This window comes from Chamaea fasciata, unplaced genomic scaffold (assembly GCF_029207755.1).
Source record: "Chamaea fasciata isolate MVZ Bird 193981 ecotype frontalis unplaced genomic scaffold, bChaFas1.0.hap1 SCAF_18, whole genome shotgun sequence".
In the NCBI taxonomy this organism is placed as follows: domain Eukaryota; kingdom Metazoa; phylum Chordata; class Aves; order Passeriformes; family Sylviidae; genus Chamaea; species Chamaea fasciata.
Genome location: NW_027094103.1, coordinates 7,132,381 through 7,145,162, shown reverse-complemented (window position 1 = coordinate 7,145,162; position 12,782 = coordinate 7,132,381). Strand labels below are relative to the sequence as shown.

At 46.9% G+C, this 12,782-nt stretch overlaps 1 protein-coding gene across 21 annotated transcripts in view; it reads left to right on the top strand.

Annotated features, from left to right (window-relative positions):
* The window catches only part of FBRSL1 (fibrosin like 1), a 503,666-nt gene extending 499,298 nt beyond the window's left edge, over positions 1-4,368 (top strand). For all 21 annotated transcript variants that reach the window (XM_066199921.1, XM_066199919.1, XM_066199914.1 and 18 more), the window contains one exon: positions 1,673-4,368. In XM_066199921.1, coding sequence (XP_066056018.1) covers positions 1,673-2,906 — 1,234 coding nt within the window. In that variant the 3' untranslated portion in view covers positions 2,907-4,368. The remainder of the gene's footprint in view (positions 1-1,672) is intronic.
* The last annotated feature ends 8,414 nt before the right edge of the window (positions 4,369-12,782 follow it).

The following is a 12,782-nucleotide window of genomic DNA, read 5'->3' as shown; positions in this document are numbered from 1 at the left end:
ACAACCATAGTTCTCATTAATGTACAGATATGCTGATGAATTCAAATGTTAGCTGGACATTAACGAGATAAAAATGCAAATGCCTGTATCTGGAGCAGCATGCATGAATCCATTAGCAAAACTGATTTTAAAAAATTGCATTGTGGGCAAGCCCTTATTAACAATGACAGGCCTGTATCACCTGGGCTATAGTTACTTCATTAGCTCCCAGTTATATGATTTTGAAGCTGTGAAACCCTTTATGTTTCAGAGCCCAGTTGTCTCCAACAGGCTACTTCTTTGTAGGCAATAACAGCCTGCAAGTCTTAGATGTGTGTGCTTGACTAGTGATAGGGGTTCATAGTTTGCTGGAGTGCTTTTAATGAGATCTTTGGGCAGTACCTGTGAACAGGATTATATGGAAGCAATAGGCTGAAAATCTTCTTGCTTTACATGTTAAATTGTCTGACATGCTTGCACAGATTTCATTCTGGTAGGGAAGGTATCCCTTCTTAGCTCTAGTGGAATTCATTTGCAGACCAAGGTTACTTTACTCTCAAGAGTGTTCACACAGGGGTTAACAGCTCTATTACACTTCAATTAATTTAGCTTAAGCTGTCCCCAGCATCCCTGTTTGGCCATGGTGTTAATAAAGCACATCTTAGACCAGCAATCAGGACTACCACAGAGGAAGAAAGCTGGGTTAGCAAGTGTAATCATAAGGGATAAATACACAGCTCCCCAAAACACCTTCAGATTTCAGCACTCAGGTCTTATAGCTCTCAAAACCAAACACAACATAAAACTTGGGCATCAGTGAGCCTCTCAGCTGCATAATTCAGTTCTCTCAATCACACGATAATATTTTGCATTTAAAGTGTCTCTCATTCAGAGCAAAGTGCTTTTAGAAGGTGAGCATTATTTATTCCCCTGTTAAAAAGGTGGGATTAACTGTGACTAATTGGCTTGCTCAGAGGCGGAGATGCAATTGGAAATGTAAACCTTTGTGCCTCTCTTTCTAAACCGTGGATGTTGTCATTAGACCCCTTGTTTATCACAGCAGGTCCTCTTGAAACACAGCTCAGTTGCTCAGTTTTGTGGCCGATTCAAGGATGTTTCTCCTGAAGCACCTGGCTTACCTGCAAGCGCTGCCAACAACAAAGTCTTGCAGTTCCATAGAAAAATCAGCTTCACCTTACAGCTGCATCCAGTCAATGAGGCTGACTTGGGAACGACCTGCATACATTTCTGTAGGCTTCTGTTTTGTGTGCCTGGATCCGTGTTTTAGGAAAGGAACCCAGGTTTTACAGCTGGGAAGGTCATTTTCTGGCAGCAAGATATACACATGAACACACAATAAGCTTTTTTTAAAGAAAAATCAGCTGTCTAGAATTCTTTCCCTACATTTTTCAGTGAAATGGTCTTAGGGTGAATTAGTATTCTTCCTGCCACATATCCAGTTTAGTCCTACATTTGTGAACATTTAACTTCTTTTTGTCTTTGAAGTATGTAAAGGTAGTTAGCGCACATTGCTTAACATAACATCTCAGCTGTAGCTGGTGTTTGTAGAGCTTTCCAAATCCTTTCCTGAGCAATCTCAAAGAGTACAACTGGGCACAGCACTGTGCATGCCCAACATCACAGGTGTGTTTGTTCACACATAACCAAGGATGTACCTGCTGTCTTTTTACAGAGACCTCATGGATAAAAACAGACATTCGAACAGATCCTCGCCGGCATCAGCCCCAGTGACGCACCAGATAAGCAATCTCATCCGCAGCAACAGCCAGAGCTCCAGCGATCCCATCAGGCAGGTCAGCCTCGGGGACAGGGAGAGGTCCAAGGAGCCCGAGCGAGAGCACCCTGACCGCCTGAGAGAGCCGCCCATAGCTGAACACAAGATCAAAGAGAGCCGTTCCCCAGTGAAGGAAACTCCAAGCCATGATAAGAGACCCTCTGAGGACAACACAAAGCCAGTAATCCAGTCTGTATCCCCATACAGCAAACCTGCACTAAGTGAGAGCCTGAAGCTTACCAATCTAATGAGCAAGGACATGGAGAGAAAGACAGAGCTTCCCAGCGACCTCCAGAAGATTAAGAATGACATCAAAGTCAAGGAGGAGAGGAAGGAAGACAGTGATGTACTAGTGGTTGGTTCTGAGCCTTCCCAGCACTCCCGGTCAGTGGAGCATCCCCCACCGCCCGCTCTCCATGGATTATCATTGCCTCACTCAATGGCTGCCTCCATGCCCATCTCCATGGGCAGCGTGCACCAGATGAACAACATGAATGTCCTGGACCGCAGCAGGATGATGACCCCGCTCATAGGCATGAACCCTTTGTCAGGAAGAGAGAGGCTGCCGCATCCCGGATTCTCCTGGGACCCGATGAGGGACCCGTTGCGAGATGCCTACCGGAGCTTAGACCTGCACCGTCGAATGGACTTCCAGCTCCGGACGGATCCTATCCATAGGTTTCCTACCACCTCTGGCTTTTATGACCATGAGCGTTCCTACAGAGACAGGGAGCCACACGACTACAACCACGAGAACCTTCTGGAAGCCCGCCGAGAGCAGGAGCGGTTGCGGCAAGTGGAGGAGCGCGAGCGCTTGCACTTACGGGAAGAACTTGAGCGTGCCAGAATGCACCACTTGCACTCGTCCCCCATCGAAAGCCACCTGGCACACGTGCCATCCTTCATGCCTCATTTGAGCGGGATGCATTACCCCAGACTGAGTCCATCCACTGCCATGCACAACGGGATTTTGAACAGGAACCCGCCGACCGCAGCGCTGAGCGCGCCGCCGCCTCTCGTACCAGCCAGCAGCACCAGACCTGCCTCCCCTCGCAGGACTACTCCACTCACAAACTCAGAGTCCAGGGACTATTCCCCCTCTAGGAACCCCAAAGAAGTAGAGGCACGATAGTCCCCAACATTGAATTTTAAACTCACCTTGTACATAAAACAAGCAAGCAAGCAAGCAAAGAAACAACAACAACAACAACAAAAAAACACAAACAGGAAAAAAAAAACCAACAAAAAAAAAAAAAACAACAAAAAAAGAAAACCTTTTACAAAATGCACTGCTGTAAACGTTTTTTTTTTATGTAAAATTTGTAGAAGTTAAGCACATTTCCATAAATAACGGGGTTGGGGACTTTCCAACAAGAAGGTTGCTGAGAATGGGAATTTAATATATAGGTATTGATTTTTGGTTTGTTTTTTGTTTCTGTGCTAAAAAAATGAGTTAAGAATATCAAGTTTGTACATTTTTTCCCAAATGTGAGAAACATTTTTAATGGATTTGTATTTTTTTTAATTTTGTGCTCTTTATTCACTTAAAAAAAGAAGAAATTTTGCTTTTGTTTTTAGTTAAATTTGCATTTTAAAGGCCTCAGATCCTTAAGAAAAAAATACCCAGGGTTTCTTAAAAGTATTATTTATGGAAATACTGTAGTTTTACAGTCCACTGTGAGGTTCCCTTCTGAGGCCAATTGATCACTTACCTTGGTACTTTGGAACCGAAGTTACAGATATATATTAAAATATTAATAATAATAATAATGTACAAAACTGTTTGTTTTTTGCCTTATTATATTATGCAGAAATTTAAGAGGAATTTTTTTTGACTTCTTGTTTTAAACAAAAAAAAAGAAAACAAACTGTAAATATTCTGTTAATATAAATGTACACCAATATTAAATTCTTAACATAGGTAGACTTTATAAAAATGGTTTCTAGAACCACTCTGGTTATTTGTTAACATGGTTACAACTCATACTCTTGTCACAGTCAGAAATTCACTCTCAGAAAGCTCAGTACGGCATATATACTTCAACTATGCAAGAACTCGGAGGCAGGTCTTAGTGGATGTTGGGGGGAGGAAGGTTTTAAAAAAAAAAAAAAATTTAAAAAAAACCAACCCAAAAACAACCAACTCGCAGCTCTGGAGACAGAATGGCAATGGCATGTGAACAGGAAGAAGGATGCTTGTGTTAAACAAAAAAAAAAAAAAAAAAAAAGAGAGACTGAATTTTTTTGTACAAACACAAGGGACAGTTCGTCAAGGAAAGAGAAAGACACACGCTCCTGGAAGGGAATTTTGGTTTCCTACTTTTCAAGCTGGCAAAAGCAGATGGAACTGGCACAGTACCATGCGGCAGACCCTTTCCTTATTTTTTTTTCTTTTTTTTTCTCTTTTTTTGTGTTGTGGGCAGGATCGCTGGCAAGCAAGGACAATTCTCCGTGGACCCCTTGTGCTAATTGTGCAGTGTTCTTATTGGAATCTGTATACAAGACAAAGTAGAATTTTAGGAGTGCAAAAAAAAAAAGTCTAATGGTTGATTAAAAAAAAAAAAAAGAAATTCTGATATATTATCTATAGTACATGAAGACCATAAGCAAATGTTTGTTTCAGTGTGGTTCTGCCTTGAACTGCTTTTTGGCATGATTTATTTTTTATTTCCAATTTTACTTTTCATCCATATGTAAATTTTGCCATGTTTTACTTGCTGTACCATCCCCCCTTCCCTTATTTTATTTTTCAGTGTCCATGTTTTATATATCCTGGGCTTTTTCTCTCTAGTTAATTCAGCCATCCGCTACTATTTTCTTGGCTCTGTAACTCTTGTTTCCCCCCCCCCTCCCCGTCCTCCCCCCTGCACCCCCTGTAATTTTAAACATTCAGTTTCCTTGTAGATCAATGAAGATAAATACAACATTGATTTTGGATGAAAAAGGCGGTGGAGTGTTTGTGTGTCGTAGCCAGCGCTGTTGACTCGAGGCTAATGGTTTATTGACGGCTGGGAGGAGGCAGCTGGCGGAAGGGGCTGGTGCTGGGACAGGGATGTGCTTCTCTGCCTGTGAATCCTTCCCAGCAGCAGGGACACGGCCCATGACACGCTTTGCAGGTCGGGATTTGGGGGTCTGGGGAGGAGAGCGGAGCAGTGCCCCCAGCCCTGCAGCATCCCCACAGCCCGGGGGCACCTCGGGCTCTGTGCCCCGAGGGCCAATCCAGCATCTCCTGCCTGGGGAAGGAAGGACAGCAAAGGAAGCCCAGCCAGCATGCAGCAGCTCAGACTCTGCTGCCGGCGTCACCCCGGGAATGTTATCGCCTCCAGCGCTGCTCTCCACTTCCCATTTGCTTCCCAGCCTTTCCTGTGGGCTGAGCCATCTGCAGGGGATGGAGCCGTGCCCCGGACCCCTCGCGCTCTGCGGCTGGCATAGCGGTGGGTGACGGTGCTTTAACAGCATGTTAGAGCTTCTGCGGTTAAGCTAGCGTGTGACTAAATTACTGAGCATGAAAAAATAAAGTGAAATAAAATAGCGGGGTCCTTAATCTGATGAAAGGAGGCTTAAAACAAAATAGGCATTAAAAATCAGCACCTGCTCTCCCGGCTGATATTGGTGGAATGTAGAACACATGGTGGATGTGAAAAGCGTGTTGGACTCAGCATAAAGATTCATAATGCTGGCTCAGGGGGATTGTAATTGTCCTGGTGCCAATGTCCAACATGGGATCTTTTTTGACACCAGCTCTGACATGGACCTGCGTAAATGAGCCCTCCTAACCTCTGTTAGAGTCCATAGCTGCATGTTCCTAATGCAGGTATGTGCGAGCAAGGAGGTTGTTACTGCAAAGTTCAGGGAAAAAAAAGTGCAAAAATGGGCCATACCCTTTGGAAGCATTTGGTCTGTGTATGACTTAAAAGGTGAGCATTAAATCAATGCCATGCTCCCCTGGCATTCTGGAAGGATTTCTTATTGTAGCCACCGTGGTGCCAGAAGAATTCATCATGACTGATGTTGTGGTGGTCTGAATATTAAAAGAAAATCAGTGGTTTGCCATTTACTGCATTAGGAGGCATTGCTCTCACGCCTTCGGAGGATGACCCATCAATAATGCTGCACTACAGTGGGATTCCTGTGGAATTACGCAGTGTCGAGTATCAGCCTTCTCACGAAATGGTTCATCATGATTAATGGTATTATTACCTAAACAGAGAAACTAATTAATTCAGCCTTATTCCTTTAAGCTACCCCAGCTGAGCTGCCTTCTGCTAAAAGAACTGGTACAGAAGGACTTCCTGGGTTTTATGCATTTCTACCACTGTTCAGCTTTCATTTTGTGCCGTTTTCACCATTTTTATTCCACTTTTGGCTGTCTCCCTAAAGACTTCCCTCAGTCACCAAAAAAGGGTGGAATTCAGCAAACAAATGACAGTGGGTGGGAGGAAAAAGATGGGATTTGGAAGGTTCATTCCTTGCCTCAGGCAACCTGTGTTCATAAAGCTATTCAGGAAGCCATAAGGAGGGAGACCAGTGGTTGCACTTACGGTTACTCCAAAATGCCACACGCCCACTGGGGCTCCATGGAAGATGTGTGCACCAGCTTCAGTTTATGGGGGTCACTCTTGGCCCAGTCAATACAAAAGACAAGCAGGATATCAGGGAGTGAGGGAAAAAGCCAATTTGTAAACCTGTAATGAATCCTTAGATCACTTGTCAAACACGTTAACTGTTCCTTGACAAAAAGATCTAGTGCTTCCCTAAAAAGCCAGCCTTATTCCCTAAAATAAGCATATGGGAATTGTCCTTTCCAGCCCGTATAGATACCATAAATATGTAGTTAGCTCTTGGTGACCTGGAGTTATACAAACAGAGGGTTGATGCAGGGAAGCCTGAGGACTCAGCAGCAGGCTGAGCTTCCACTGTCAGGTCTGCAATGCCAGCACCGCCTAGGCCCAAAGGAGGGAAAGCATAAGAAGCCAACTAGTCAGGAATGCAATATCCTGAGAGCTTAGGGAAGAGCGAGACACACCAGCTGTGCTTCAGGCAGCCCTGCAAGTGCCAGCATGAGAGCAGAGGTAGATCAGTGGTGTGCAGCTCAGGCTGGAGCCGAGAAACTGTCAGCAGAGGGGAAAACAAGATTTGTGTTTTCCTTGGCTTGTGCCAAGCAAAAATAAAAAAGGAAACCCTTCTCTTACCTCCTTCAGGAAATTCCTTTTTGCCAAAGTCTTAGGAAAATAATTGTGTTGCAGTGTTGGGGGATTTTGGTAATGGTCTTGTGAGAGGCCAAAATGGCATTGGCCATTACCAAATCCTGGGTGTCCCCATTCCAGCACCCCGTGCGGAGCTCTCACCAGTGCTTCTTGGTGCCCCTTGGCACAGGCAGTTGGCTTTGGGGAGAGTCCAGCTTAGGAAATAAAGAGAAATGGGCTTTGGGCAAACAAATTTAGCACTTTTGCCCAAATCTTGGGGAGCTGGTAGCCCAGGGCTTAGCTCAGAAACACGGTGCTTTGGGAAGAGCAGGGCAGGTCGTGGGCTCAGCCCCAAACTGGGCATCTCTGTGGGCAAGCAGCATTGTCCAGGGGATCTGCTTCTTGTCTGTCCACTTGTATCCAGCAAGATGACATCCCCTGCTGAGGCCACGGCTCTTTCACAGCACCAAGATCAATACTTTGTCAGGGAAATGGCTTTCCCAGTAGCGCACTGTATTATGTGAAACTGAATAAAAAGCAAGGAGTGGGGGAAGGCTACACCAGGCCTAAATTACAGGCTCCCATTTCTGAACATAATGGAGAAAAAGAAAAATCAAATGATGTTTTGAAGTTTAACTTGGAAAATATTTTTCCAAAGCCTTTGAGGGATGAGTGTGTGAAGTAAAAAGGTCGGCTCCCCTCATCCCAGCCCCTGCTGCTGCAGCACAGCTGGAGGCTCCCTGCACAGCGGCTGGGACCTCCTCGCAGGTGTCGGCACGGCAATTTCTTTGTCTTCTCACAAAAAACCTTCTGCTCCATTAAGCTTCCCTAATTGCTGCATTTATCATCAGCCATTTTCTGCTTGTTCTCTTCCTCATTCAGTGAGGATGTGTCAAAATAGAGATCCACCCGCCGTCCCTCGGAGATGAAGCTGTTCGAGGCACCGGCTGCTCAATTGGCCGTTCAGCAGAAGGTCCCTCATTACCGGCTCGGCGGCGGCTCGTGTGTCACACACATCACAGCAGCCGGGCTGTGCTGGCCGGGTGTCAGGCCCTTTGCACTGAGCCTTGATAAATAGCTGAAAGGAGAAAAATACAGGGCTTATTTTTTGACTCAAAACCCAGCCAGCTTCATCCTCCTCCTCCTCCTCCTCCAGCTCCTGATTGGAATTCACGCAGCGAAGTGCAGCTGCCCCCAGCAGGGTGAAGCCCTTCATCTCCCCCCAGAGCAGTTTGAGGAGCAGAGGATGTGTTTGACACCCAAAGGAGATGGGGCCCAGCTCACACCCACACCGGCCTCGGTCACACACCAGCAGCAGGAGGAACCCTGGAAGAAAAGAACTGTGGCTCAGTGGGGTGGGCAGGTTCCTGCAGCTGCTTTCCAGAGGAGTTGCTGTCATATACAAAGTCATAATTAGCTCTTCTGCAGCATTTTATCAAATACACTTTTGTTAATATTATTATTTCAGGAAAAGGAAAAACCAGTCATGACAGTGAAGGAGGAGACCATCTTCTCAAAAATGCTCTGTTCCCTTGCACAGCCTTCCCTTCTCTCCAGCATTTCCAGCTGATGGAGGGCCAGAGCCCAGCAACGTTCCTCCGACACCCTGGTGGTAGTGGGATCACTCAAAGGAAATTGCAAAGCAGAAGAACTCTGCGAATCCAAATTCAAAGAAAGCGCTGGCCAGTGAAAAACACAATAGTGAGGAACTAGTTTGGGGAAGCTTTTAGGTTTCATTATTCAAAAATCTCTCCTTCCTTTTTGAATGCTATAAAAAAGCCTCCTCCTGTGGAGGGAACAAAGGAAAAGGGATTAATTTTATGGGGCTTTTTTCAAAACTAGGATGGTTCAGGATTTTTGGTTTGTTAATGGACATTAAGAAACTAGAGAGTGAAAAATGTCTGACAAGCGAGACTCATCTGAGGGGTGATTTGCACTAAGCCACTCCGGACCGGGAAGGTGGTAGTACCATAAAACACAGTGTTACAGCTTGCATTTAAAAGAAACCCACCTTAACTCTCAGCACATACCACTGGTGGCTGTGAAAAGGCTAAAAGCTGTGCTCTGCTGTCATGGGGCTCTGCAGGTTAACCATGTGTGTGCAGCTGGGAAAGCAAGGATCGAAAGCAGCCCAGCTATTGAAGGAATTAATTCAGCTGCTGGGGCTGGCCCTAGAGGTCATGCACGGCCATATTAGCCTTTCCAAGAGCTCAGCATTTTTTGCCACGTCCTATGGAGTTTCACTAGTCCAGCTCTGCAGAATTTAAAGGTTAAGCCTTGGGCACAACACAGCTACTTTGCTGTCAGATACAGAATCAATGCCACTTCTCTGGCCAGCACACTGGGGCACTGGGCTGCCAATGGCCTGTGCCCAGGGCACGGCAGAGCCATAGGAGCAAGGAGACCCTCTCCCACCTGGGTCTGCAAAGTCCACAGTGGCCTGTTTGGACCATTACTGTCAGATCTTGTGGCAAAGGCACAGTATGGTTTTTCCACACCCTGCCTCCAATGTGTTCACTGGATGACTTCACGCAGCCAGACATGGCCAAAAATGTGCCTCTGTGAACTAATGAATTGGTTTAATTGTCTGCCAAACCTGAGAGCAGCCAAAAGTAACAAATTAAAGTTTACAATCCTGTGGTCTCATTTACAAGGGGATAATACAGCAACTGTTTATTTTGTGAGATGTTGGAGTGAGTCGGGAGAAAATTACAGCCCCTATATAATATTAATAATAATCAACATCATAAAAATACTTTCAATAGGAAACACCGATGGTTGTTTTGTTCCGTTAACTTGCACTATTGTTCCAGCCCGTCTGGCTGCCAGCTCGCAGGGCAGGGGTTGTTGGTTCCCTGGAGGCCAAGCTGGCTGCACAGCCACAGCAGCTCACAGCAGCTTCACACTCAGAGTTTAATAATCGCTCTGGCTCTAGCACGGCAGTGCCCATGGGGGGATGCACGGGGCCAGATGATGCTTCACAGGACCATGGAAAGAGCTTTGGGGGAGGAAGGCGATGCCAGGATGCCTGGAAGATCCAGGGAGAGTATAGCAGAGGTCCCAATCCCAGAAGGAGCAGACTGGGCAGGGAGGTGGGAGCAGCAGCTCTGCAGTTTTGGAAGAGCCATGCCCTTTGCCAAGGAATGGAGGTGGAAGACAGGCTCTGATCACCCCTGCAGCTGTGTCCCCAGGCAGGAGGGAGAGGCCAGCAGGCCCAGGTCCACATCCCTACTGCCTTGGTACACGCCCTGGGAGCACCCCGCAGTCAGTTGGTGTCAGCTCAGCCCCGGGGGCAGTGGCTCTGCTCCTGCTGCTCTCGGGGACAGGGCACCAGGGCTGTGACACTGCCAGGGCAGGAGCAGGAGCCTGCTGGGCTAGAGGCAGCTGTGAGCCCAGCGCTGCAGGCACCAGCACAGGCTCCAACGCCACAAAGCAGTGACCAGCTGAAGCAGGTGACAACCTCCTTGCACAAGGACAGCCTCAGGCTTTCAGCCTTTCTCAAACCATCGCGTCAGAAGCCCTGGCTGCACCTTCCCTCGTGCACAGGTTGCCAAGCGTGGGGTTCCCCCGCGCTCCGGCACCCTGTTATCACTCCAGCCATGGGCTCCAGAGATGTGAGACTTGGGATTGTGAGATGGGCTCTGGGTTGAGGGACAGTCCCAAATATGGGAAAATTGCCATGACAGACTTATTTTTCCTGCAGAAAGAGATGAGGCACATATGAAGCTCAGCAGCTGGGTGAACGGCTGTATCACCAAAGGCAGTTGAACGGGAATGCAAGAGGCGGAAAAATAAATAAATATGTCCGTACATCCCCATGAAATGAATCCCTCCCCATTCAGCCATTTCCCTTTATTTCTTCCTTTTAGAAGCAAGGTTATCGGGTCTAACATCACATCCAAACATTTCAGCACTAGCATTATATGGGATGCTCCAAGGTCAGCGCCTGCAGCTGTAAACTCATTAGTCTTGTCTTTTGTGAGAGAAGAAAGCCTCTTCATTCCTCTCTCGCCCCCTTCCCCCCTAATTAAAATTAAAGTATTTCCTGGCCAAAAGTCATTTCTGCATTCATTCATCTCAATTCTTTTCTGTTTGGATAAACCACCCTTTGGTACTCCCAGGGTGTTATGTATACAAACTATAAACTCTTAATGGTCCTGCAGTGTGTTATGACTGGCCTAAAGAGCTAAAGCAGGCTCCGAAAAAGTGGTTCTTGGCAACGCTGTGTATGGAGTTCAGGCTCATCAGTCATATGCAATTAGAGATTAAAAGTGCTTGATGGACTATAGGGGAGACCAGCACAGAGGGAGATTAGGAATGTAGGAGAGAAAAGGCAAACAAAAGCTTTTATCTCGGCACAGCAGTTGCTACTACAAAAGCAGCAATGGAAGGACAGTCCCCATTTTCCAGAGGCACCCATGGCCTTTCCAGCTCGAGGGCCCCAGCATGCCCCATCCCTGTTCTGATGACCACCCACATCTCCAGCGGGGTGATGCAAGTCCTCAGGAACACCAGGGCTGGTGGCCACTGCCCAGGGAGGGCTCAGGAAGGCCAAGCTCTGGAGGAGGCTCATGCTGCAGCCCAGGCTTTCCAGATCCTGCTGCCAGCTGCCCTCAGGCACAGTGCCTGGCAAACCAAACACCCCCAGCTGCTGGCAAGGGCCAGTCTGCCCAGAACAGAGGCAGCTGGGAGGCATCAGAAGCCTGATGGGTCTGTAGGAATGGAGAGGGAACAGTAGCTCTTCTACTTAGAACCAAGGGGTGTTTTCCCATTAGCATCCTCTTTCCCTGAAGGGGAGGTGAGTAGTTGGCATGTAAATACTTTTGAAAGTTTTGTGGCCACTTGTTTCCTTCCTGGTTTGCTGAGTGTGGGAGCCTGCTGCATGCTAAAATAGGCTATGGGGCACAGCAGCTCCCTGCTGACCATCCCTGCTGGATGCTCCCAAAGACAGGAAGCAGCAGAACACAGGGGTTGGCAGGGACACTCTTCCCCTCTCCTTCCAAGCCCTCAGCCTGTGCAACCTCTCCAGTTTTGGGCAGGCTTAAAACGCTGGGCTAACTTAAGAAATGGGGAGGCATAGAAATTATATTTCTTGCAGCAGAGAAATATTGGGGTTTGTAGACTGGAGGCAGTTTGTTCTTTGTGTAGGGGGAAGGTCTGAGCAGCTCTTCAGAGCACAGTGGTCCCAGTCTGATAAATTGTTTCTTGTAGTATCAGGAGACACTGGTGAGGCTTAGTACCTTGTGCCCTTCTTGGTGAGGCTCAGAGTGTCAACCCTGCAAAAGCTGGGAGCCTTCCCTCCTTTCTGTGCTCACAGCACAGTTGTGCTTCCATCCATTTGTTCTTCCTACCCACAGCTAACAAGAGAGCCTTGGAGGCACTTGGCCTGCCCAGCCTGAAGGAAGGAGCTGACTTTTTATGGAGTTTCATTATAGAAGTCTCAATCAACCATTAGAGGTTCATTTAAATGGGTTTTCTTGAGCATTTAATAGGATATGGTAGTGTATTCATAGCCAGCTTTCCTCAGGTTTTACTGAAAGTGGCATAAGTGGGTTTCTTCAAGTACATGTGATTGCTCATAGCCACTGAAGTTGATTTGAATCACTTGCTACCAGGCTCACCAATTTAGCCTGATAAATTGTGCATTATTAAATGGGGGAAGGGAACAAAGCTGTGTTCTCCCAGAGAAGAAAATGCAGGATTTCTCATCAATGAAGAATGATTCCTCTCATCAGCACAGTCTGAAAAAGGCCATAATGAACCATTTGCACCTAAGAGCACCAGCCTTCAGTCTACTACATTCCTGTTCAGTCCTTGCACTC